The sequence below is a fragment of the Pseudophryne corroboree genome, chromosome 8 (genome assembly GCF_028390025.1).
Source record: "Pseudophryne corroboree isolate aPseCor3 chromosome 8, aPseCor3.hap2, whole genome shotgun sequence".
NCBI classification, from domain to species: Eukaryota; Metazoa; Chordata; class Amphibia; order Anura; family Myobatrachidae; genus Pseudophryne; species Pseudophryne corroboree.
Window position 1 is genome coordinate 388,457,799 of NC_086451.1, and position 26,153 is coordinate 388,483,951.

At 47.4% G+C, this 26,153-nt stretch overlaps 1 protein-coding gene and 1 non-coding gene across 3 annotated transcripts in view; both read left to right on the plus strand.

Annotated features, from left to right (window-relative positions):
• The window catches only part of LOC134949223 (flavin reductase (NADPH)-like), a 148,579-nt gene that overhangs the window by 35,503 nt on the left and 86,923 nt on the right, over positions 1-26,153 (plus strand). The window contains exons 3-4 of one of the 2 annotated variants that reach the window (XM_063937688.1): positions 1,133-1,222; positions 5,980-6,111. In XM_063937688.1, coding sequence (XP_063793758.1) covers positions 1,133-1,222; positions 5,980-6,111 — 222 coding nt within the window. The remainder of the gene's footprint in view (positions 1-1,132; positions 1,223-5,979; positions 6,112-26,153) is intronic. The other variant, XM_063937689.1, reaches the window with a different exon arrangement.
• LOC134953741 (U5 spliceosomal RNA) lies at positions 12,786-12,899 on the plus strand. The gene has a single exon (XR_010185747.1). It is a non-coding gene; the product is annotated as a U5 spliceosomal RNA (small nuclear RNA).

The following is a 26,153-nucleotide window of genomic DNA, read 5'->3' on the forward strand; positions in this document are numbered from 1 at the left end:
CCTTCTGCAAGATGATGTCATGAAACCTCAGTCACTGTGTATTTTGCGTGTTACAATCACCATACGCTTCATTATCAATTAAGTAGTAGCCTCTTTCAAGCCGCATACACACGGTGCAATTTGAACTGCCGATATCGACTGTATAGTTATGTCGGGAGAAAACATTGGCCCTCATTCCGAATTTTTCGCTCGCAAGCTGCTTTTAGCAGCATTGCACACGCTAAGCCGCCGCCTACTGGGAGTGAATCTTAGCTTATCAAAATTGCGAACGAAAGATTCTCAAAATTGCGAATAGAAATTTCTTAGCAGTTTCTGAGTAGCTCCAGACTTACTCTGCCATTGCGATCAGTTCAGTCAGTTTCGTTCCTGGTTTGACGTCACAAACACACCCAGCGTTCGCCCAGACACTCCCCCGTTTCTCCAGCCACTCCCACGTTTTTCACAGAAACGGTAGCGTTTTTTCACACACACCCATAAAACGGCCAGCTTCCGCCCAGAAACACCCACTTCCTGTCAATCACATTACGATCACCAGAACGAAGAAAAAACCTTGTAATGCCGTGAGTAAAATACCTAACTGCATAGCAAATTTACTTGGCGCAGTCGCACTGCGGACATTGCGCATTAGCGACTAATCGCTCCGTTGCGGAAAAAAATAACGAGCGATCAACTCGGAATGACCACCATAGTACATATCGCACCGCGGTCGATATCTCAAGAAAAAATAGACTGCGCAGGCAAGGTAATTTTGACTAGAAAGTGTACAATCTAGTTTCTAGATTGGCAAAATTGGATATAGTCAAAATTGCACCGTGTGTATAATCAATATCGGTGGTTCTGGTCTCCGGGGAGTTCAATGGAATCGCAAAGTCAAAATCGGCCTCTAGGCAGAATCGCACCCTGTGTATGCACCATTATTGTCTGTAGGTAAGATGTAATACACAGTTTGCTGCTTTCCAGCATGTGTAGAATTGTTAATCTAAGCAATGAAGGTCAGCATATGTCAGACAGGCCATGCTGAAACTTGTAGTTACACAGCACTAAGAGCCAGTTTGTAGTACTGTACATGCCTGATTTAATATATGTGTATAACCCCTAATTCATCTCATAACTATTGTCCTGTTCATTAAAGGGCCAACCACAATGATGTCGAAGGGGACTCAGAATATTGTGGAGGCGATGAAGGAGCACGGGATCCGCAAGGTGGTGGGCTGCATGTCTTGTGAGTGCGACACTTCTCTGGATAACATTTTACAGCCCACGCTGTATGAATAAAGGGCCAGTGCGCAGTCTGTGCTGCCGAGCATGAGCCCGGGTGATGGGCACTGGTCTGCCCTAGGGAGTGCCAACATGACACAACTACTGTATTATAACTGTACTGTAGTGTAAAGGAGATCTCCACTTACCCTCCAACATTTGAAACCTAAAAACCGGTACAAATGCGAAAAGGGGGCGTGTCACACCCCACGCCCCTTTTCCTATACTTTCAATGGAAGTTAGGAGAGCCAGAAATCGGCACAGACCATTAAAAAAAATTAACTGTACCTACTAAAAAGGTACAGTTGGAGGGTATGTCTCCGCATAGAGATATATATCAGGTGGGTAAGGGGAGATCACTACTGAAGTGTTGCGGTGGGGCGGAATTCTCCTCTATACTGTGTATCCCATTCAATAGATATTACATTATTTTTATCTTTATGTAGGATATAGGCTGACAATGTATGCTGACCCTACAGAACTGCTGTGGTAGCAGTGTGCACTATTTATTGGTATTAAATAGAATATTGTGGAGGATGAAAACTTCCACAGACCTTACTTCATAGCACTGCAAAATACCGGCACTGGAATCCCAACACCCGCCAGAACACCGCCGCCGGAAACCAGAAACCATCATTATTCCGACGATGGAATCCGAAGGGGACCTTTTGCCGCTACACGGGTGGGGTGTGTGTGTGGGGTGGAAGATGGGGTTAGGGATAGGCTGCGGGGGTAGAGAGCTTAGGGTTAGGCCATGGGGTAGAAGGGGGGTGTTAGGCACCACCGGGGGAAGAGGAGGGAGTAAGTTTAGTCACTAAGGGGGAGGGTTAGGGTTAGGCAGCAGTATGTGGGGGGTTAGGTTTTGGCACTTACTGAGGAGGTTAGGGTTAGGCATTGATGCGGGAGGTTAGGGTTAGGCATTGATGCGGGAGGTTAGGGTTAGGCATTGATGCGGGAGGTTAGGGTTAGGCATTGATGCGGGAGGTTAGGGTTAGGCATTTATGCGGGAGGTTAGGCATTTATGCGGGAGGTTAGGCATTGATGCGGGAGTTTAGGGTTAGGCATTCATGTGGGAGGTTAGGGTTAGGCTTAGGGGGTGAGTTAGAATACATAACATCCCCTATTGGGCTCTTTATCATCGGGATGCCGGCGTTGGTATTCTTACCGCTGGCACCTCGTGCACCAGGATCTTCTAACCAACCCCTAGCCACTGTCCCCGCACATTTCTTTTCTGTCCTGTTAGACGATTAATAACCAGTAATGATAGAACTGGTGAGCCGTGTTGAAGGGACTTTGGGGTTGATGTGACAAGCAGTGAAAAGACTGGAGAAGTCGACCTGTGGTGAAGTTGCCCCTAGCAACCAATCAGCACGTAGCTATCATTTTATAGAATGTACAGGATAAATGCTTCCTCAAAGGTGATTCGTTGGTATGAGAAACTCCTTCATTGGTCCACTTTTCTACTCTTTTCACTGCTTGATGCATCAACCCCATTATCTTTTGCTGTTTCCTTGCTGTTAGCTTTTCTATTACTTATACCAAGTTCTATTCTCTTTAATTGTGCTGAGTAGCTGGCTGCTCACTCCCAGTGATTATAGGGCCAGGGCTCCACTCAGAATAGACAGGTGATGGTGTATAGGGGAGGCAGCTGGGAGCGTTCCAGATAACCGGAACGAGTTGGCCCCAGTTTCTGGGAGGGCCGAGGCCAGTGGCTGTGTCTTTGGGTGCAGCGCGATATGGCCAGACATCCTCATTAATCCTCAGGTTACTCACATGTCTGACGTTAATGCATTTGATCCAGTGCTGCTTATTTTTATTTCAGGGTTCACAAGTGCTCACACAGGCAGGTGCTTAGTGGAGTGACATCAACAATAAAGCTGAGGCTTCTATAGATTTCATTCCATGTCACTGTGTAGCCAAGAAATAAGAAAAAAAATGAATACGAGAGAACCCGTTTTTGAAAAACTTGTGGCTAAATAGTGGAGGGCGGGAGGGGGGGGGGGGCAGATAATGGAACAAGAAGCAGGAATGCAGAAGCAGAAAAGAAATCGAGTAGTAGGGGGAGTGTCCTTGTCTCCTATAGAAGAGCGTGAGGCTGGTCCAGGGACTGAGTACAAGGCTAGGGAGATGTCGTTTTCAGTGCCATATTGTCTCCTGTTAGAGTATTGCTATTGAAAGGCAATACGGAGTATGGCCCATGGCGCCCATAGCTTGCAAACGACCGTGCATAATTATTCAGAAATCCGGTTACTCAACTAACTTGCCAGATTGTGTTTAATATGGCTTATTATTATTATTATCACCAGTTATTTATATAGCGCAGACATATTCCACAGCGTTGTGCAGAGAATATTTGTCCATTCACCTGATGGGTCCTGCCTCAGATCTGATAGTAGATGTGCTAAATTGAGCACATCACCGATCAGTATCTCAGACATGCGGGGGATGCTCTGCACAGGGCTAGTCCGCCCCGCAAGACTGCAAAAGCACTGCACACCGCACAGCAGCAATGCTTTTGCACCCGTTGAGCAGCTCCTTGCCGCATCCCATGTCGCAGTGGCTGCGTGTAACGTCACACAGCCGCCACGGCCCGCCCCTGAAACAGTCCGGACACTCCTCCTTTGTCTGAACTGCGCCCCACCAACGCGACCGCATCTGCCAATCAATCAGGCAGAGGCGATCACACCCCTTATATTCTTTTATCATCCCGCTGGGCTCGCGGTGTGCACAGGCGCAGTGCGGCCACGCACACACACACACACACACCCCGCACCCGTAGGGTGCATGTTTGTCTGGAGCAATGTAACCTACCACTATATATTTGCAGTAAGGGAGGCATTCAAAGAGGTCAGAGCAAACTCATGCAAGTATGGGGAGAATATACAAACTCCACACATTTAGTCCAATGGTGGGAATCAAACCCAAGACCCTCAGTGTTGTGAGGCAGTAATGCTAACCATTACACCAACCATGCTTAGTACGAAGGGGAAGAGGGATACTTCCAGTCCGCTGTCAAGTTGCTGCAGTAATTAGGAAGATTTATCAAACCTTCTAAAGAGGAAATGTGGGTGCGTTGCCCTTAGCAACCAATCAGATCCTAGCTATATGTAGTAAAGTCTTTAAAATTATAATTAGCAATTGATTGGTTGCTATGGGCAACAACTACACTTGTCCTCTTTAGAAACTATAAATCTCCGCCATATTCCTTACAAAATGAATGAGGTGAGCAACTGTAGGGACAGGGAGCAAATATAATTTAGGAGAACGAGGTGACCAACAGAATTAGGTCCTAAACCATTACCTTTGTGCAGTTCCACCACATAAGGAAGCGTATTTTATGTAGTGTCTGAGACATGTTAAGGCTGGAGGAGGAATACGCATAGTAGGGTCTGATAGGGACAAACAGTCTATGCAAAGTATTCCTATTATTAGAGGGCCTGATTCATACTTTGGCACAGAAATGGGCCTTGACATCTCACTGATTGATAGACAGCGGCGTTGAGGGGTGTATCTAATCCAATTTCTGGGAGGGGAGAGCCAGGTGTCTTGCTTGTCAAAACGCAGACTTCCTGGCCTCACAGGCCCTGCTTCCACCGGTCAGCTGAGTGAGCTGGAGTTTCCTCAGCTGGCCATCTGTGTGGAACATCGCTATGTTGGATCCCAGCTTGTGACGTTGGTCGCAGTGTTGGGATCAGCAACATGCAGGAGGCACCTCGGCTACTGACAGCAGCGTTGCATTTTTGTCCATCTCTGAATCAGGCCCAGTGCCTCTTTAAGTGGATACATCTCATACTATCAAGCAGTTGTTCCCAAATGCGGTCCTCAAAGCACCCCAAAAGTCCAGGATTTAGGGATATCTTTGCTTATGCGCGGATAGTATAATCAAATTGACTGTGGTACTAATTAAGTTACCTGTGCCTAAGCATGGATATCCTTAAAACCTGGACTGTTGGGGTGCCTTGAGGACCGCATTTGGGAACATCTGCTATAAGGCATAGTTATAACATGTAGAGAGTGCAGTTACACCACATTGGGGTACATCTGCTGCACGTTCCTTACCCTCACCCCTGTCCTGTTACACATCTGTCTCCCTGACCTCTGACACATCTCCTCCCCATACCTGTAGCGTGTATCTGCTGTCAGTCCTCTCCCCTATGTGCAGTGTTACCATCAGCCAACTTACCTGTCCCCTGGGGAGGAGTAAGTGGCTCCCAGGCAGCAGTAGTGATATGTAGCAGGAAAAGATGACACTGATCATGACCCATTCGTATGACTGAGCATAGCAGTACTACAACAGTGATTCAGTGCCAGACAGTAATCCCACAGCCATGGTCACCCTCCCCTGTAGATGCTGTGAGACATTGTGTGGATGGGCTGATACAGGGGGACACGGGGGTGCCAGGGCTGACATTATACTGTTTTTTTCTGTCCGGGTGTCCCTGTTTCGGTCTGCTTCTCCAGGACAGGATTTACAGGTTAGACAATAAAAGCAAACATCTGGTAACTTTTATACACTGGTACATCTGTACAATTTCACATAGGTCCCCAATGTGTAATGGTTTGCAATGGGTTCTGCATTAAGAAAAAACAATTCCATGGGACACTAGACGTGAATATTGTGTTCCCCTGGCTGCTAGCATTGGTGTCACTTACATCATTCTATGACAGACATAGACGTCTCTTCTACATGTTTGATGGCTCTTTTCTGTGTTCCTGTTCAAGCATTTGTGAATTGGGACATCGCCAAAGTCCCCTCTCACTTCCTGCCGGTGACTGAGGACCACGTCCGGATGTACCAGGTCCTGAAGGACTCCGGCCTGGATTACGTGGCCGTGCTACCTCCACTCATTGCAGGTAACTAGTGGCCACTATAACTATTTCTGCACCATTATGCAAAGTATATATTGGAACAAAAGTTTGTGAGAATTCCAATTATCTGGTTATGAAAACATAAAAAGGAAAAAAGAAAATTCGATAATAAAAAGAAAACGAACAAGTAAGGAATTAGGCAGAAAGCAGAACTGTAAGAAAGAGCAAAATAAGGAAAGGGGGAAAAGGGGAGGGGTGAAGTGTCAACCGTGTCCATTAAGGTGCTAGAGTAGGAGAGGATGCAATATGAGTAGTATATTCAGGAGCCTCTTTAATCTCAGCCAGTCATACCAGGTTGCAATGAAATCATTGGAGGACGGTTTTGGTACAGGATGTGAGGTCCTCCATAGCCATGTATTGATCCACCTTCTGGAATTACTGAAAGATAGGAACATAAAAGGGGGTCTCCAGAAACATGGGATAGTCACCTTCACTACATTCAAGAGATGCCAAAGTAGTTATTTTTTTATTTATTTGGAGAGCAGCATGTGCATGAGGCCAAGAAGCCAGAACTCAGTGGTATCTGGGAGCGGAAGCCATGTAATCAATTTGGATAGTTTCTGAACCATCTGCCAAAAGTTAGTTGGAACCGGACACTGCCACCAAATACGGAACGGGGTACCAGGCGTTTGGCCACACCACCAGCAGAGGCTGAAATACTTGAAAATATCCAGTTGATATGCACGGGGCATCAAAACCACCTAGATAGAATTTTGCACTGCATTTCCAAGACCTGGAGCGAGGAAGAACTATTAAAAGTGTTACAAAATATTTGTGACCACTCGTCTTCTGTCAGCTCTCCAGCCAACTCCCTATACCATGCTAAGACGTAGGAAGGCAGAGCCGGGGCTAGGTTAGCTCGGTAGAGTTTATATAGTTGAGAAACCAAGTGTCTGGACAAAGATCCTGACAGACAAAGGGATTCAAATGAGGTTAGGGGCCCACCCAACGGTGTGAGAAGGTAAAGAGGTGATATAATGTCCAAAAGTCTGTTGAAGGTCCAGGAAAGATTGACAACCACCTCAATCAGTTAAATGAGGTAAAAGTGAGATACCTGCCAAAGAACAAGTCGACATGGAGGTTGAGTTAAGGCCTGGAGGGAAGTCAGGGTTATGCAGGGAGGAACCTGGACTAAACGATATAAGGTGTCTATATTTATTCCAAAACAAAATGGTAGGGTTTAATGGAGGATGGCGGAGGTGGAGGATCTGTTGGATTTAAGGTAGGACACTAGAAGGGATTTATGTGGTTTGGCCCACTATGAAAGTCCATTGTTTGGTGGTCTGTAGCCTTGACATCTCAACAGTCCTGGCCAGTTAAAACGAGTGGTAGTAGCTAATAAAGTGGGGAAGTCTGAACCATTCTTGTTACAAGTCACTTTTCTCTTACGTCCTAGAGGATGCTGGGGACTCCGTAAGGACCATGGGGTATAGACAGGCTCCGCAGGAGACATGGGCACTATAAAGAACTTTTAGTATGGGTGTGCACTGGCTCCTCCCTCTATGCCCCTCCTCCAGACCTCAGTTAGATCTGTGCCCAGAGGAGATAGGGCGCATTACAGAGGAGCTCTCCTGAGTTTCTCTGTTTAAAGAATTTTGTTAGTTTTTTTTTATTTTCAGGGAGCACTGCTGGCAACAGGCTCCCTGCATTGTGGGACTGAGGAGAGAGAAGCAGACCTACTTAAATGATAGGCTCTGCTTCTTAGGCTACTGGACACCATTAGCTCCAGAGGGAGTCGGAACGCAGGTCTCACCCTGCAGTTCATCCCGGAGCCGCGCCGCCATCCTCCTCGCAGAGCCGGTAGATAGAAGCCGGGTGAGTATTAGAAGAAAAGAAGACTTCAAGGCGGCAGAAGACTTTGCGCCATTGCTCCCACACAACATACACAGAGCAGGCACAGATGGGTGCTGGGGGGGGGGGGGGGCGCCCTGGGCAGCAATAAACCTCAAGGCTGGCATATTAGAGAATATTAGGCTGCGGAGGCAGTAAATAGATAAACCCCCGCCATTTTTTGTAAATCAGAGCGATCGAAGCCTGCCACTGGAGGGGGCGGAGCTTGATCCCTCAGCACTAACCAGCGCCATTTTCTCCACAGAAGCTGCAGAGACGCTGGCTCCCCGGACTCTCCCATGCTGAACACTGATCAGAGCGCTGAAAAAGAGGAGGGGGACACAATTATTGGCGCAGTGAGTGGGGAAATCATTATTATAACATAAAAGCGCTATCTGGGTTTATTCCAGTGCCAGTTTGGCGCTGGTTGTGTGCTGGCATACTCTCTCTCTGGGGATTTGTCCCCTTATAGTTATATCCCGGTGTGTGTGGGGTTTCGGTATGCGTGTGTCGGCATGTTTGAAGCGGAAGGCTCGTCCAAGGAGGAGGTGGAGCAGATGAGCGGTGAGTCCCCGTCGGTGGTGCCGACTCAAGAATGGATGGATATGTGTCATATGTTAAATGCAAGTGTAGCATCCTTACATAAGAGACAACAGGGGTTCAATCCACGGACTGGACCGACGCACAGATAGAAACATCCCTTGTCACAAATAGTAGACACGGATACCGACACGGACTCTGACTCCAGTGTCGACTATGATGAAGCAAGATTGCACCCTAGGGTGACAAAAAGTATTCAGTGTATGATTATTGCAATAAAGGATGTTTTGCATATCACTGATGAACCCTCTGTTCCCTACACGAGGGTACACATGTTTAAGGGAAAGAAGCAGGTAGTAACCTTTCCCCCATCTCATGAACTTAACGAGTTATTTGAAAAAGCTTGGGATACTCCAGAAAGAAACTGCAGATTCCCAAAAGGGTTCTTATGGCATACCCTTTCCCTACGCAGGACAGGGTACGTTGGGAATCCTCTCCCAGCGTGGACAAGGCTTTAACACGCCTGTCCAAGAGGGTGGCGCTGCCGTCTCCTGACACGGCGACCCTCAGTCCTGCCTGCGGTCTGCAGGATCCTTATGTTAAAGTCTATTTATACACATACTGGTACTTTGCTCAGACCGGCAATTGCGTTGGCATGGGTATGTAGCGCTGTTGCAGCTTGGACAGATACCCTGTCAGCTTACCTTGATACCCTAGATAGGGAAATCATTTTGTTAACTTTAACCCATATTAAGGACGCAGTCTTATATATGAGAGACGCTCAAAGAGACATTGGATTGCTGGGCTCCAGAGCCAATGCCATGGCTATTTCTGCGAGACTAGCCTTATGGACCCACCAATGGGCGGGTGATGCGGACTCAAAAAAGCATATGGAGGTTTTACTGTACAAGGGTGAAGCATACTTGCCTACCTGACCCTCTCCATGAGGGAGAAAATGCTCTGTTCCTGGACATTCCTGGTAATGTATGATTGCCATCACCTGTGGTGAAACATCTTTCTTTATCATCCACTAGGGGTCACTGGAGTACTCTTGGGATATGGACGGGCGTAGCCGAACAAAGGCACTGAATATTCAAATTTAGGACTCCCCCCCCCCTCCATATCCCCGAGTACCTCAGTGTACGACCTCAGTGTTTTTTCGGTGCTCACAGCACGAACATCAAGGCTTGTGGGAAGAGCCCACATTTGAGATTTTATTTTTCTTTTTATTTTACACTTCCCTTCCCCAGTTTCTTGAAAAACAGGGGTCCGGGATGGTGCCGCTGCAAGGCAGCGTATGGCGTGTCGGTCCTCACAAAGAGCACCCTCACAGCCACAGGCGCTGCAAGGCAGCGTATGGCGTGTCGGTCCTCACAAAGAGCACCCTCACAGCCACAGGCAGCTGTCTCCTGCAGGCTGCACGGAGCTTACAGAAGAAGCTCCGTCACAGCCAGGATAGCACAGCCAAGATGATGATCTGAAAGCTGGACAGAGCTTAGAAGTCCGTCACAGCCAGCATCAGAAGCCCGTCTCAAGCTGGACGGAGCTTGCAGCAAGGTATGGTGGGGTCAGGGCGGTCAGCTCACGCTGCCGCCCTGCAGTGTGGGGAAAGTGTTTATTTTTTCTGTTGCCCACAGCTGATTACAGCCGCCGCTCATGCCCCGCTGAATTATCTCCCTGCACCCGTTCCAAGAAGCAGAGCGGCCGCACGTCAACAGCTCCGAGCGGCCGCACGTCAATCACAGACGCCGGCCGCTCTCCCAGAGAGGACACAGCTCCGAGCGGCCGCACGTCAATCAGACGCCGGCCGCTCTCCCAACGCTGGTACCCGGCCACTGCTGTACAAAGCGCCGCCCGAGCCAGCTACTCTGCAGAGAGCCAGCGACGCCGCTCATATCCGGCGCCGCACGACTTCCGGCCGGCTCCCGCTGTCCGCTATACAGCCAGCTGCGGAGACAGGCTGCTGCCGCTGGCCTCCTACATCCGTCCCCCGCCGCTATCCGGCTCCCCGGCACCCCTCTGCTAGCTATTGCGGTGTAAGAGGGGACAGCACTACGGCTGAACAGGGGGAGATCGCGGGACACAAGGGGCTGATACGCTCTCCCTGCACCCGCTCCAATCCGCTGCAGGTAACATAGGATAGAAGTTACCTCACAAGCAGCGCAGCTGCAGGGGGGGTGAGGGGGGAGTAAATGCCCATAGCAGCAGAGGCAGCATGGGTTAACAAAAAGGCTGTTCAGTTTGTTAAGACTGCAATATAATATATACACTGCAGGCTGGTTTTAGAGTAACTGGAAGTTAACTAAGTGTATGGGTTTACTGTATAATAGACCTGTAATAACATATACGCTATTAAGCATATATTACCTGTATAAAAGGCTATTAAGCCTATATTAACACTGCCTGTACTGTGATTTTCAGTGAAAGCATAAGCCATTTTTAATCATTGCTGTTTTTCCAGCTTATAATTCCTGAACATTCCGGCCATACACCTTTACTCCACAAGGAGGCGCAGGGGTGTTAGTGGGAATTTTTAGTTCAGGATGATTCTAGAACATTCCTGCCCTACATCTTTAAGCCACCAGAAGGCGCAGGGGTGTTAGTAGGAATTTGGTTCGGGTTTCATGCCCATGTGAACTGCTTTTCACATAAAGAATAACTTTATTAAGTCGTGCAAGTGTCTGTTTGTTGCCTATTATGATGTCTGTCTACATAGCGAATAAGGCTCTAGTGCAGACTAAAATTGTTAACATTGGCAATTCAAATTAAAACAGCGGTAATCGGAGTCTCGGAATGACTCCGCCAGCGCTAACAAAAGACAGTCTTTCCAAAGGGCCAATTTTCCTTTGGGTACCAGAGTGTTTATTTCACTGGTCTTATAATTTAATGCACGATTCTATGTCAAATCTCACACCGATAACTACAAGTGAGAAGGGTACATTAGTCCAGCACGCAGATAGTGCGGGGTTTTGGACAACCATACATAATCGTTTCCAAAAGGACGCGATCCGCCATTGGTATGTGTTTCTGTCAAACATTATAAAAACCACAGATACATGTGGGTCACTAGAATCTATGTATGAAACCATGCCGATCACTGTTAAAATAAGCTGCAGAGCATATCTGTAAAGCTTCTGCTAACGCCGGTTATTTTCATGGTCGCTAGTTAAGCGCGACAATGCCAGAGCTTGTTTGCTCATACATTTGATCTACTTGTAACGGCATTTTATCCCTTTAGGCTATTCAGCCATTAGCGCATACTTGTAACGGCGTTTTATCCCTTTATAAGAAACAGTCACGCTGACGTTGACGACATGACGTTACAGTCAGCAAGCCAGTGGTTTGATGACCTCTTTTACATTGGGGAAGCGTGTCTTTACATGTTACAGTTGCGAGGTTTCAGGACTTCAACTCATACATGTCTCAGCTATTTACAGCTTAAAGTACAAAACGGCCTCTGTCGAACGGTTGGCAGGTTGTCATTTAGTCTTTGCTGGTTTATAAACCAGGCAGTAGTACGCCAACAGAGTCAAAGTTACTTATTCCCTTCTGTTTGAGCAAAACCAAACAGCTCTGTCGCAATATCAGTCAGCAAGTCATTTACTACAGTTAGAAAATGGATTTTCTGCGGTTAGTATTTGCTTATTGGAGCCACAAAATTTGCATAATTGCATTGGATCTTCACAATGCGTATTTACCCAGTCCGGTTTGTTCATCACAGGTTCTAGCGTTTGCAAATCGCCACAACCATTAACCATTTCATGTCTACCGTTGCTTATCGCTTTGGGTATTTACCAAAGTGATGTTCGGATGATAGCTCATCTCACATAAGAACTCTGTCTCAACAAAGTTCCTCTAACTTGCGCTACTAAGGTATACTGCGGTAGCAGATCAAGTTCGAAAACAATCGCATCTAATTCCGTCTAAACGATGTCAATTCCTAGGTAAGATTATAAATACGGTAAATCAAAGACTTTTACCTACTACACCAGCAAGAACAAATGTACATCTAGTAATTAGTGCAAAACACGCACACTAGCGGTACATTGGTGTATTCACCTATTAAGAATAAAGATGTGTTTTCAATTTAGTTCGCCACCCTTCACTCGCGTTTCCCACAGAGGAACAAGGGTGCATATACTCTGGACTACAGTCGCAGAGGGTCAGGATTTGTAGTTAAAATTAGCGACAAAGGTTCTAAAACACGACAGTTTGCGGTCGATAAATGTCCTAGAACTCTGTGCATTTTACAATGCAATACATGATTCGCTTTCAGTCTGACCAGGGATATACTCTGGTTTCTCTTCAGAACGAATAAATCTTTCGCCTTTTACTAAAGATTTCCGTGGAGGGGAACAACCGTGAGTTTCATGTAAATTTTTGATGCCTGCCTCACGCTGGCCTTTAGCAGTCAAACAAGGCAACGGCAGTTGCATACAAGTGAGAACCAAGAAGCCGCATGGCAATGCGGCATGAGAACCAAGAAGCCGCATGGCAATGCGGCATGTGACTCAAATCCTCAATGGCTCAGAACACCATTATGTGAAAATGTTAAGAGATCATTCCGTGAGTGGACATCTGTTAGACAGAGGATCTCACCCGTCAGGATTTGGATCTTGAAAACTGGACATTAAATCCACAGGTGTGTCATATGTGAGTCCACAGAAGGGGGTTACCCTCAAGTATACAGGATGGCATCTCGCCACAATTAGAAAAGATCAGTATGTGTACAAAACAGATCACAAGGGCAGTGGCGGTGGAGTCTCTCACATTCGTGTGGTCATTCAGCATCGGGTATCTGGCTCTACCATTTTCCACTGCTCTCTCTCCGTTGCCAAAACGGATCATAAGACAGTTCGTCACAACATACTGGTGGTATCTCATGGGTTTCGGAGAAGTTTGCTTCTCGAATTTTAAAGGAATACTGGCACACGATCTTGGCCCGCTCATAATACGTCCAACCTGTTACATCAGGGAACGTTCGTTTACCCATAGTTACCTAGGTACCTATTATCTATGTACCGCAGCTGCGGCTGACAGGGTGAGGGTTCAGACCGCCCTCTTAAGAAATAGAGCATTACAGTATCGGTTATACTAACCATGTTACGAGCTAGTAAGTCGCTTAAGGCAGCTCATTATTACGAAATAGAGCATTACAGTATCGGTTATACCAACCATGTTACGAGCTAGTAAGCCGCTTAAGGCAGCTCATTATTACAAAATTTCGTGTGCTTACATAGGTTGTAAACCTTGGAAGTTTCCAACATCATCCTTCAAGTTACCCGTATTCTGTTAAACGGGGTGGCATGGAAAACTGCGTTGATCTACACTAAGAGTGCAGGTATCTGTGTGGTAAACTTATTTTCAAAGACGTTTGCCTCTATTTGCGTCTGTACACATCTTTCTACAAGGTGTCATCAAAGTTCAGACTCTATTTATCCCACCTACAGCGCCAGGCGACTTGAGGTTGGGTTCAGTTTTCTTACAGTTTTCATATTTTGAACCCTTTCAACAAATGGGAATTAAGTTTCTCACTTTGGAAAACAATTTTCTTATAGTCTTGGCTTCGGCAAGGGTTTTGTTTTCATATTTGGGTGCCTTGTATTCCAAGCCACCGTATTTGAGTTTTCTCATGACAAAGCAGATCTTCGGACGAATCACGCTTTCGTATTCTTCACATCAATATACCAATAGGGGTTCCTGTGTGGACAGCACATTTTAGAATTCTGAATGTGGTACACGCATTACGCGTTTATATGCCGAACGTCAACAGTACGTGATATGAATACGTTGTTTGTTCTCTAGGATACTGCCAACTGGGGTTAACCAGTTTCTCAGCAGACATTATCCAGTTGGGTAATAATAATGACTACAAGTCAGGTTTACCTTAAGGCTAAGTTACAATCGCCTACGTCAGTAATAGCTCATCCCACAGGTTCTGTGGGAATGTCAGACCCAGTGGGTCGTGGAGTGTCTAAAACGCGGCTATATAGCCTTCATGTGCACCATGTTTGTGCACGTTTACACGTTATAAATGGTGGCGCCATCAGCATCTAGCTTTGGCCTGCCTACTGTTACAAGTATCAAACAGCTCTCCCGCCCACGAGGGAAGCTTTGGTACGTCCCAAGAGTACTCCAGTGACCCCTAGTGGATGATAAAGAAAATAGGATTTTGGTACTTACCAGGTAAATCCTTTTCTTTGAATCCATAGGGGGCACTGGACGCCCACCCAGAGCAGTTTTACCTGGGTTATTTTAAGCTCAAGGGAGCTTAGGGTAACAAGTTTTACTTGATTGATATTAAGCTCAGAGGAGCTTATGGTAACACATTTTCACCGATTGGTTCAAATTATAAAGTTCTATCGGTTATAGTGTCAACGGTTTAGTTGACAGTAAGGTTATGGGTCAACATTGTTGTTGTCCGTTATGTTATAGGTATTCTCCATTGTCAACCTCTCTATATCGTTCCTGTTCGCTCAGTAAAAAACACTGAGGTCGTACACTGAGGTACTCGGGGATATGGAGGGGGGGGAGAGTCCTAAATTTGAATATTCAGTGCCTTTGTTCGGCTACGCCCGTCCATATCCCAAGAGTACTCCAGTGCCCCCTATGGATTCAAAGAAAAGGATTTACCTGGTAAGTACCAAAATCCTATTTTCTTATCAATTAACTAGCTCATCACAGGTGATGGCAATCATACATTACCAGGAAAGCCCAGGAACAGAGCATTTTCTCCCTCATGGAGAGGGTCAGGTAGGCAAGTATGGGGTGAAGTGTTGTTTGGGGAGGGGCTCGCGGACCTGGTTTCCACAGCTACAGCGGGTAAATCTACCTTTTTACCTTTTGTTCCGCAACAGCAAAAGAAAACTCCACAGTATCAGATGCAGTCCTTTCGGTCGCATAAGTCCAGAAGAGGTCGGGGCTCCTCTTTCCTTGCCAGAGGTAAGGGTAGAGGAAAGAGAACGCCTGCTTCGGCTAGTTCCCAGGAGCAGAAGTCCTCCCCGGCTTCTACAAAATCCACCGCATGACGCTGGGGCTCCCCTACGGGAGTCTGCACCGGTGGGGGCACGCCTTCGACTCTTCAGCCAAGTCTGGGTTCGGTCAGACGTGGATCCTTGGGCGATATAAATTGTTTCCTAGGGCTACAAGCTGGAATTCGAGGAGGTGCCCCCACGCCGGTTTTTCAAGTCGGCCTTACCAGCTTCTTCCTGAGAGAGGGAAGTAGTGTTAACTGCAATTCAAACGCTGTGTCAACAGCAGGTGATTGTCAGGGTTCCCCTGGTCCGACAGGGAAAAGGATATTATTCGACCCTGTTTGTGGTCCCGAAGCCGGATGGTTCGGTCGGACCCATTTTAAATCTAAAATCCCTAAACCTGTACTTGAAAAGATTCAAATTCAAGATGGAATCGCTCCGAGCTGTAATATCCAGCCTGGAAGGGGGGGATTTTATGGTGTCGCTAGACATAAAGGATGCTTACCTTCATGTCCCCATATATCCCTCTCATCAGTAGTATCTGAGATTCGCTGTACAGGATTGTCATTACCAGTTTCAGACGTTGCCGTTTGGGCTTTCCACGCCTCGAGGATTTTCATCAAGGTGATGGCGGAAATTATGGTGATCATGCGCAGGCAGGGAGTCACAATTATCCCATACTTGGACAATCTCCTGATAAAGGCGAGATCAAGAGATCAATTGCTGAAGAACATATCGCTCTCCCTGAAAGTGCTCCAACAGCACGGTTGGATTCTCAATCTGCCAAAGTCGCAATTGGTTCCAACAACTCGACTATCGTTCCTAGGCATGACACTGCACACGGAACGAAAGAAGGTTTTTCTCCCGTTGGAAAAAGCCAAGGACCTCCAGAACATGGTCAGAGATCTGCTAAAGCCAAAAAGAGTGTCAGTTCATCAATGCACTCGAGTTCTGGGAAAAATGGTGGCCTCCTACGAGGCCATTCCCTTCGGCAGGTTTCATGCGAGGACGTTTCAGTGGGACCTTCTGGACAAGTGGTCCGGGTCCCATCTGCAAATACATCAGAAAATAACACTGTCCCCCAGGGCCAGGGTGTCTCTCCTATGGTGGCTGCAAAGTGCTCACCTTCTAGAGGGTCGCAGGTTCGGCATTCAGGACTGGGTTCTCGTAACCACGGACACGAGCCTCCAAGGATGGGGAGCAGTCACCCAAGGAAGGAATTTTCAGGGACTATGGTCAAGCCAGGAGTCTTGTCTGCACATCAACGTGCTGGAATTAAGGGCCATATACAACGGCCTTCGACAAGCGGAGAGTCTTCTTCGCGACCTACCGGTTCTGATTTAATCAGACAATGTCACAGCCGTGGCTCATGTGAACCGCCAAGACAGGACAAGGAGCAGAGTCGCGATGGCGGAAGCTACCAGGATTCTTCGCTGGGCGCAAAATCACGTAAGCGCTCTGTCAGCTGTCTTCATTCCGGGAGTGGACAACTGGGAAGCGAACTTCCTCAGCAGACACGATCTCCATCCAGGAGAGTGGGGGCTTCATCAAGAAGTCTTTGCAGAGATAACGGGTCTCTGGGGAATTCCTCAAATAAACATGATGGCGTCACGCCTCAACAAGAAGCTTCGGAGGTATTGTGCCAGGTCCTGGGACCCTCAGGCAATAGCAGTAGACGCCCTGGTAACACCATGGGTTTTTCAGTCGGTCTATGTGTTTCCTCCTCTTCCTCTCATTGCAAAAGTTTTGAGGATCATAAGACAAAAAAAAGAGTACAGACAATACTCATTGTTCCAGATTGGCCTCGAAGGGCCTGGTACTCAGATCTTCAGGACATGCTCACAGAAGATCCTTGGCCTCTTCCTCTCAGGGAGGACCTGTTGCAGCAGGGGCCCTGCGTGTTCCAAGACTTACCGCGGTTACGTTTGACGGCATGGCGGTTGAACGCCGGATCCTAGCTGGGAAAGGTATTCTGGAGGAGGTCATACCTACTCTAATAAAGGCTAGGAGGAGGTGACGGCTAAAATATTATCACCGTATCTGGAGGAAGTATGTCTCTTGGTGTGAAACCAAGAATGCTTCTACGGAAGATTTCCACCTGGGCCGTTTTCTCCACTTCCTACTGTTAGGATTCTGTTCAGTATGTATCTGGTGTCAGCTGATCCATATGTGTTCTGTTCCTTTGGCTCTGTGTACATGCAGCTCAGCAGGTGCACAGGGTTTGTAATTAGTGAACACTCCCAGCCTGGCCTTGTTCATTGGTTAGTGTGGCTGTTAAAGGCCAGCTAGCTGAGTTCTCAGATGCCGGTGATATTATATTACTTTCCTGCCTGAACTATCTGCATTTCCTGGTGTCTTTGTCCTAGTTCCTGTTCATGCTGAGAAGCCTGGTCTGCCAGTTCATGTTATCTGCCACAACCATTCTTGCCAGTTCATGTTCATGCCAGGACTATTTAGCTAAGTATTATGGACTTTCACTGTGCTCTGTGGATTCTCTAGTATTCATTACTTGTGTTACATGTTACTATGGACTTCCTCTATGCCTGCATGCTGTTATACCTTATTGTACAAGTCCTGCAATCTGAGTTCCGTGGATTATATTACTTTGGTTCCTTATTCAACTATCTCATTTACTCCCTGCTCATATTGTACCTTGGATTGTTACTGTGATTCCTCTGCCATACCTTATTATACCACTGCTATAATAAAGTACTTAGTATTCCTGCACTTCTGTGGACATTCATTACCTGCAACAGTGATTGTGATACATTCTAGTCCTGTAATCAAGTCCTGGCTCATAGCTGTGTTATAATACTCACCTGCCGTCCATAATCAGTGTAAAGTGTGGTGCTGCACATTCCAGTATTAAAGGGAGAGTCCATAGTCTGCTAAACTTTAATTCTGCTACAACTCGCTCAAGTTATTACAGTATTCCACAGTCAAGTCTGGTTAACAATTTCTATGTTCCTCTGCCTACACCTCCAGTAGTGATCCTCTCCTTGTAATTCACCTGCCAGACATTAAAGGCAGGTGAATTGTAAAACCTACAGACAGGAGTGGATATGGACCTGAAGTTAGGCTCCATTAAGGTACAGATTTCGGCCCTATCTGTATTCTTTCAGAAGGAATTGGCTTCTCTCCCAGAAGTCCAATCTTTTGTGAATGGAGTGCTGCACATCCAGCCTCCTTTATGTGCCCCCAGTGGCACCATGGGACCTGAACGTGGTGTTACAGTTCCTTAAAGCACACTGGTTTGAACCCCTTCAAACGGTTGAATTGAAATTTCTCACCTGGAAGGTGGTCATGTTATTAGCCTTGGCTTCGGCAAGGCGGGTGTCAGAATTGGCGGCCTTGTCTCACAAGAGCACCTACTTGATTTTTCATGTGGACAGAGCAGAATTGAGGACTCGTCTTCATGTTTTACCCAAGGTGGTGTCTTTATTTCATATAAACCAACCTATTGTGGTGCCTGTAGCTACAAGTGACTTGGAGGACTCCAAGTCCCTGGATGTAGTCAGGGCATTAAAGATTTATGTAGCCAGGACGGCTAGGATTAGGAAAACAGAGGCTCTGTTTGTCCTGTATGCAGCCAACAAGATTGGCGCGCCTGCTTCGAAGCAGACTATTGTTCGCTGGATCTGTAACACGATTCAGCAGGCTTATTCTACGGCTGGATTGCCGTTACCAAATTCGGTAAAGGACCATTCCACTAGGAAGGTGGGCTTTTCTTGGGCGGCTGCCCGAGGCGTCTCGGCTTTACAGTTATGCCGAGCAGCTACTTGGTCAGGTTCAAACACTTTTGCAAAATTCTACAAGTTTGATACGCTGGCTGAGGAGTACCTCGCATTTGCTCAATCGGTGCTACAGAGTCATCCGCACTCTCCCGCCCGGTTTGGAGCTTTGGTATAAACCCCATGGTCCTTACGGAGTCCCCAGCATCCTCTAGGACGTAAGAGAAAATAGATTTTAAACCTACCGGTAAATCTTTTTCTCCTAGTCCGTAGAGGATGCTGGGCGCCCGTGCCAGTGCGGACATACTCTGCAAGACTTGTATATAGTTGTTGCTTATATAAGGGTTATGTTACAGTTGGAATCGATCTTTGACTGATGCTGTTTTTTGTTCATACTGTTAACTGGTTGCATATTTCCAGGTTATATGGTATGCTTGGTGTGGTTTGGTATGAATCTTGCCCTTAGATTAACAAAATCCTTTCCTCGTATTGTCCATCTCCTCTGAGCACAGTTCTCTAACTGAGGTCTGAAGGAGGGGCATAGAGGGAGGAGCCAGTGCACACCCATACTAAAAGTTCTTTATAGTGCCCATGTCTCCTGCGGAGCCCGTCTATACCCCATGGTCCTTACGGAGTCCCCAGCATCCTCTACGGACTAGGAGAAAAAGATTTACCGGTAGGTTTAAAATCTTATTTTTTATTTTATTTTCATATGGGCAGCTAATAAACCTCTGACTAAAGATTACACTATCAAAGTGAATGAACGCGGCGGTGATGTGATCTCCGTTCATGACCTCAGCCACTTCTTCCTCCGCTGTCTGACCACCTCAGAATACGATGGAAAGAGAGTCACCTTGTCTCGGGACTACTCCACTTCATAACAGCTCCCTCTGGTGGTCATGCACTAACATTCCCCATCGTTCTGCAGGTGTCAGAAATAAACAGCAGCAAAGCTCAGTTATCCAAACCATTGTATTAAATGAATATAACCCACAAAATTCTAATTTCATACAACTATGAAGTAAGACTTTCAGATCAAAAGCACCCCATATTCCTTAAATATTGTTTTATCATCTGTTTTGATGTTTAATAAAACCAGTGTGAATTTTCTTGTAAATTTCCAATAAATAGGTGTATTTTCCAACAGCTTGACTGATGGTTGTATTGTGTTCTCTGCTCTATATATACCGGTTTTAGATCAACCTATTTAATTGCACAACACAGTAACAGAAAACACAAGCTGATGTAGATCCACATAACTAAAGCTATTGGTAATGGCAATGGGTGCTTATGGTTGTGTGGTGTTTTAGACACGTTTGACAGTCACAGTTGGGTGTGTGTATTCTGTACAATGCAACTAGGAGTGGGGGAAGGTGAAAGGTACACAGAGGCGTCACTAGGGTTGGTGTAACTCGGTGGGGTAACTCATGGTGTCACCCCCCATAGAGCTCCTCCCGTATCACACCACACCGAATCCATAGTAATGTTTTACAAAATAGAATTGCTTCTGATAATTATTTGAAAAAATAAGAATTTACTTACCGATAATTCTATTTCTCGTAGTCCGTAGTGGATGCTGGGGACTCCGTAAGGACCATGGGGAATAGCGGCTCCGCAGGAGACAGGGCACAAAAGTAAAAGCTTTAGGATCAGGTGGTGTGCACTGGCTCCTCCCCCTATGACCCTCCTCCAAGCCTCAGTTAGGATACTGTGCCCGGACGAGCGTACACAATAAGGAAGGATTTTTAATCCCGGGTAAGACTCATACCAGCCACACCAATCACACCGTACAACCTGTGATCTGAACCCAGTTAACAGCATGATAACAGCGGAGCCTCTGAAAAGATGGCTCACAACAATAATAACCCGTTTTAGTTAACAATAACTATGTACAAGTATTGCAGACAATCCGCACTTGGGATGGGCACCCAGCATCCACTACGGACTACGAGAAATAGAATTATCGGTAAGTAAATTCTTATTTTCTCTGACGTCCTAAGTGGATGCTGGGGACTCCGTAAGGACCATGGAGATTATACCAAAGCTCCCAAACGGGCGGGAGAGTGCGGATGACTCTGCAGCACCGAATGAGAGAACTCCAGGTCCTCCTCAGCCAGGGTATCAAATTTGTAGAATTTTGCAAACGTGTTTGCCCCTGACCAAGTAGCAGCTCGGCAAAGTTGTAAAGCCGAGACCCCTCGGGCAGCCGCCCAAGATGAGCCCACCTTCCTTGTGGAATGGGCATTTACATATTTTGGCTGTGGCAGGCCTGCCACAGAATGTGCAAGCTGAATTGTACTACACATCCAACTAACAATCGTCTGCTTAGAAGCAAGAGCACCCAGTTTGTTGGGTGCATACAGGATAACAGCAAGTCAGTTTTCCTGACTCCAGCCGTCCTGGAAACATATATTTTCAGGGCCCTGACAACATCTAGCAACTTGGAGTCCTCCAAGTCCCTAGTAGCCGCAGGTACCACAATAAGCTGGTTCAGGTGAAACGCTGACACCACCTTAGGGAGAAACTGGGGACGAGTCCGCAGCTCTGCCCTGTCCGAATGGACAATCAGATATGGGCTTTTGTGAGACAAAGCCGCCAATTCTGACACTCGCCTGGCCGAGGCCAGGGCCAACAGCATGGTCACTTTCCATGTGAGATATTTCAAATCCACAGATTTGAGCGGTTTAAACCAATGTGATTTGAGGAATCCCAGAACTACGTTGAGATCCCACAGTGCCACTGGAGGCACAAAAGGGGGTTGTATATGCAGTACTCCCCTGACAAACTTCTGGACTTCAGGAACTGAAGCCAATTCTTTCTGGAAGAAAATCGACAGGGCCGAAATTTGAACCTTAATGGACCCCAATTTGAGGCCCATAGACACTCCTGTTTGCAGGAAATGCAGGAATCGACCGAGTTGAAATTCCTCCGTGGGGCCTTCCTGGCCTCACACCATGCAACATATTTTCGCCAAATGTGGTGATAATGTTGTGCGGTCACCTCCTTCCTGGCTCTGACCAGGGTAGGGATGACCTCTTCCGGAATGCCTTTTTCCCTTAGGATCCGGCGTTCAACCGCCATGCCGTCAAACGCAGCCGCGGTAAGACTTGGAACAGACATGATCCTTGCTGAAACAAGTCCCTTCTTAGTATCTCTTGAAGTTCCGGGTACCAAGTCCTTCTTGGCCAATCCGGAGCCACGAGTATAGTTCTTATTCCTCTCCGTCTTATAATTCTCAGTACCTTGGGTATGAGAGGCAGAGGAGGGAACACATACACCGACTGGTACACCCACGGTGTTACCAGAGCGTCCCTGCTATTGCCTGAGGGTCTCTTGACCTGGCGCAATACCTGTCCAGTTTTTTGTTCAGACGGGACGCCATCATGTCCACCTTTGGTCTTTCCCAACGGTTCACAATCATGTGGAAGACTTCCAGATGAAGTCCCCACTCTCCCGGGTGGAGGTCGTGCCTGCTGAGGAAGTCTGCTTCCCAGTTGTCCACTCCCGGAATGAACACCGCTGACAGTGTTATCACATGATTTTTCGCCCAGCGAAGAATCCTTGCTGCCATTGCCCTCCTGCTTCTTGTGCCGCCCTGTCTGTTTACGTGGGCGACTGCCGTGATGTTGTCCGACTGGATCAGCACCGGTTGACTTTGAAGCAGAGGTCTTCCTAGGCTCAGAGCATTGTAAATTGCCCTTAGCTCCAGTATATTTATGTGGAGAGAAGTCTCCAGACTTGACCACACTCCTTGGAAATTTCTTCCCTGTGTGACTGCTCCCCAGCCTCTCAGGCTGGCATCCGTGGTCACCAGGACCCAGTCCTGAATGCCGAATCTGCTGCCCTCTAGTAGATGAGCACTCTGCAGCCACCACAGAAGAGACACCCTTGTCCTTGGAGACAGGATTATCCGCTGATGCATCTGAAGATGCGATCCGGACCATTCGTCCAGCAGCTCCCACTGAAAAATTCTTGCGTGAAATCTGCCGAATGGAATCGCTTCGTAAGAAGCCACCATTTTTCCCAGGACTCTTGTGCATTGATGCACTGACACTTGGCCTGGTTCTAGGAGGTTCCTAACTAGCTCGGATAACTCCCTGGCTTTCTCCTCCGGGAGAAACACCTTTTTCTGGACTGTGTCCAGAATCATCCCTAGGAACAGCAGACGTGTCGTCGGAATCAGCTGCGATTTTGGAATATTTAGAATCCACCCGTGCTGTCGTAGAACTACTTGAGATAGTGCTACTCCGACCTCCAACTGTTCTCTGGACCTTGCCCTTATCAGGAGATCGTCCAAGTAAGGGATAATTAAGACGCCTTTTCTTTGAAGAAGAATCATCATTTCGGCCATTACCTTGGTAAAGACCCGGGGTGCCGTGGACAATCCAAACGGCAGCGTCTGAAACTGATAGTGACAGTTCTGTACCACGAACCTGAGGTACCCTTGGTGAGAAGGGCAAATTGGGACATGGAGGTAAGCATCCTTGATGTCCAGGGACACCATATAGTCCCCTTCTTCCTGGTTCGCTATCACTGCTCTGAGTGACTCCATCTTGATTTGAACCTTTGTATGTAAGTGTTCAAAGATTTCAGATTTAGAATAGGTCTCACCGAGCCGTCTGGCTTCAGTACCACAAATAGTGTGGAATAATACCCCTTTCCTTGTTGTAGGAGGGGTACTTTGATTATCACCTGCTGGGAATACAGCTTGTGAATTGTTTCCAATACTGCCTCCCTGTCGGAGGGAGACGTTGGTAAAGCAGACTTCAGGAACCTGCGAGGGGGGAGACGTCTCGAACTTCCAATCTGTACCCCTGGGATACTACTTGTAGGATCCAGGGGTCCACTTGCGAGTGAGCCCACTGCGCGCTGAAACTCTTGAGACGACCCCCCACCGCACCTGAGTCCGCTTGTACGGCCCCAGCGTCATGCTGAGGACTTGGCAGAAGCGGTGGAGGGCTTCTGTTCCTGGGAAGGAGCTGCCTGCTGCAGTCTTCTTCCCTTTCCTCTACCCCTGGGCAGATATGACTGGCCTTTTGCCCGCTTGCCCTTATGGGGACGAAAGGACTGAGGCTGAAAAGACGGTGTCTTTTTCTGCTGAGATGTGACTTGGGGTAAAAAAAGGTGGATTTTCCAGCTGTTGCCGTGGCCACCAGGTCCGATGGACCGACCCCAAATAACTCCTCCCCTTTATACGGCAATACTTCCATGTGCCGTTTGGAATCTGCATCACCTGACCACTGTCGTGTCCATAAACATCTTCTGGCAGACATGGACATCGCACTTACTCTTGATGCCAGAGTGCAAATATCCCTCTGTGCATCTCACATATATAGAAATGCATCTTTTAAATGCTCTATAGTCAATAAAATACTGTCCCTGTCAAGGGTATCAATATTTTCAGTCAGGGAATCCGACCAAGCCACCCCAGCGCTGCACATCCAGGCTGAGGCGATCGCTGGTCGCAGTATAACACCAGTATGTGTGTATATACTTTTTTGGATATTTTCCAGCCTCCTATCAGCTGGATCCTTGAGGGCGGCCGTATCTGGAGACGGTAACGCCACTTGTTTTGATAAGCGTGTGAGCGCCTTATCCACCCTAGGGGGTGTTTCCCAACGCGCCCTAACTTCTGGCGGGAAAGGGTATAACGCCAATAATTTTCTATCGGGGGAAACCCACGCATCATCACACACTTCATTTAATTTATCTGATTCAGGAAAAACTACAGGTAGTTTTTTCACACCCCACATAATACCCTTTTTTGTGGTACTTGTAGTATCAGAAATATGTAACACCTCCTTCATTGCCCTTAACATGTAACGTGTGGCCCTAATGGAAAATACGTTTGTTTCTTCACCGTCGACACTGGAGTCAGTGTCCGTGTCTGTGTCTGTGTCGACCGACTGAGGTAATGGGCGTTTTAAAGCCCCTGACGGTGTTTGAGACGCCTGGACAGGTACTAATTGGTTTGCCGGCCGTCTCATGTCGTCAACCGACCTTTTCACGTAATTCCCTAAATAAGCCATCCATTCCGGTGTCGACTCCCTAGAGAGTGACATCACCATTAAAGGCAATTGCTCCGCCTCCTCACCAACATCGTCCTCATACATGTCGACACACACGTACCGACACACAGCACACACACAGGGAATGCTCTGATAGAGGACAGGACCCCACTAGCCCTTTTGGGAGACAGAGGGAGAGTTTGCCAGCACACACCAAAACGCTATAATTATACAGGGACAACCTTATATAAGTGTTTTCCCTTATAGCATCTTAATATATTATAATATCGCCACACAAAATGCCCCCCCTCTCTGTTTTAACCCTGTTTCTGTAGTGCAGTGCAGGGGAGAGCCTGGGAGCCTTCCTAGCAGCGGAGCTGTGTAGGAAAATGGCGCTGTGTGCTGAGGAGAATAGGCCCCGCCCCCTTTTCGGCGGGCTTCTTCTCCCGTTTTTCTGACAACCTGGCAGGGGTTAAATACATCCATATAGCCCCAGAGGCTATATGTGATGTATTTTTAGCCAGCATAGGTACTTTCATTGCTGCCCAGGGCGCCCCCCCCAGCGCCCTGCACCCTCAGTGACCGTTGGTGTGAAGTGTGCTGAGAGCAATGGCGCACAGCTGCCGTGCTGTGCGCTACCTTAAGAAGACTGGGAAGTCTTCAGCCGCCGATTTCTGGACCTCTTCTCTCTTCAGCATCTGCAAGGGGGTCGGCGGCGCGGCTCCGGTGACCCATCCAGGCTGTACCTGTGATCGTCCCTCTGGAGCTAGTGTCCAGTAGCCTAAGAAGCCAATCCATCCTGCACGCAGGTGAGTTCACTTCTTCTCCCCTAAGTCCCTCGTTGCAGTGAGCCTGTTGCCAGCAGGACTCACTGAAAATAAAGAACCTAACAAAACTTTTACTCTAAGCAGCTCTTTAGGAGAGCCACCTAGATTGCACCCTTC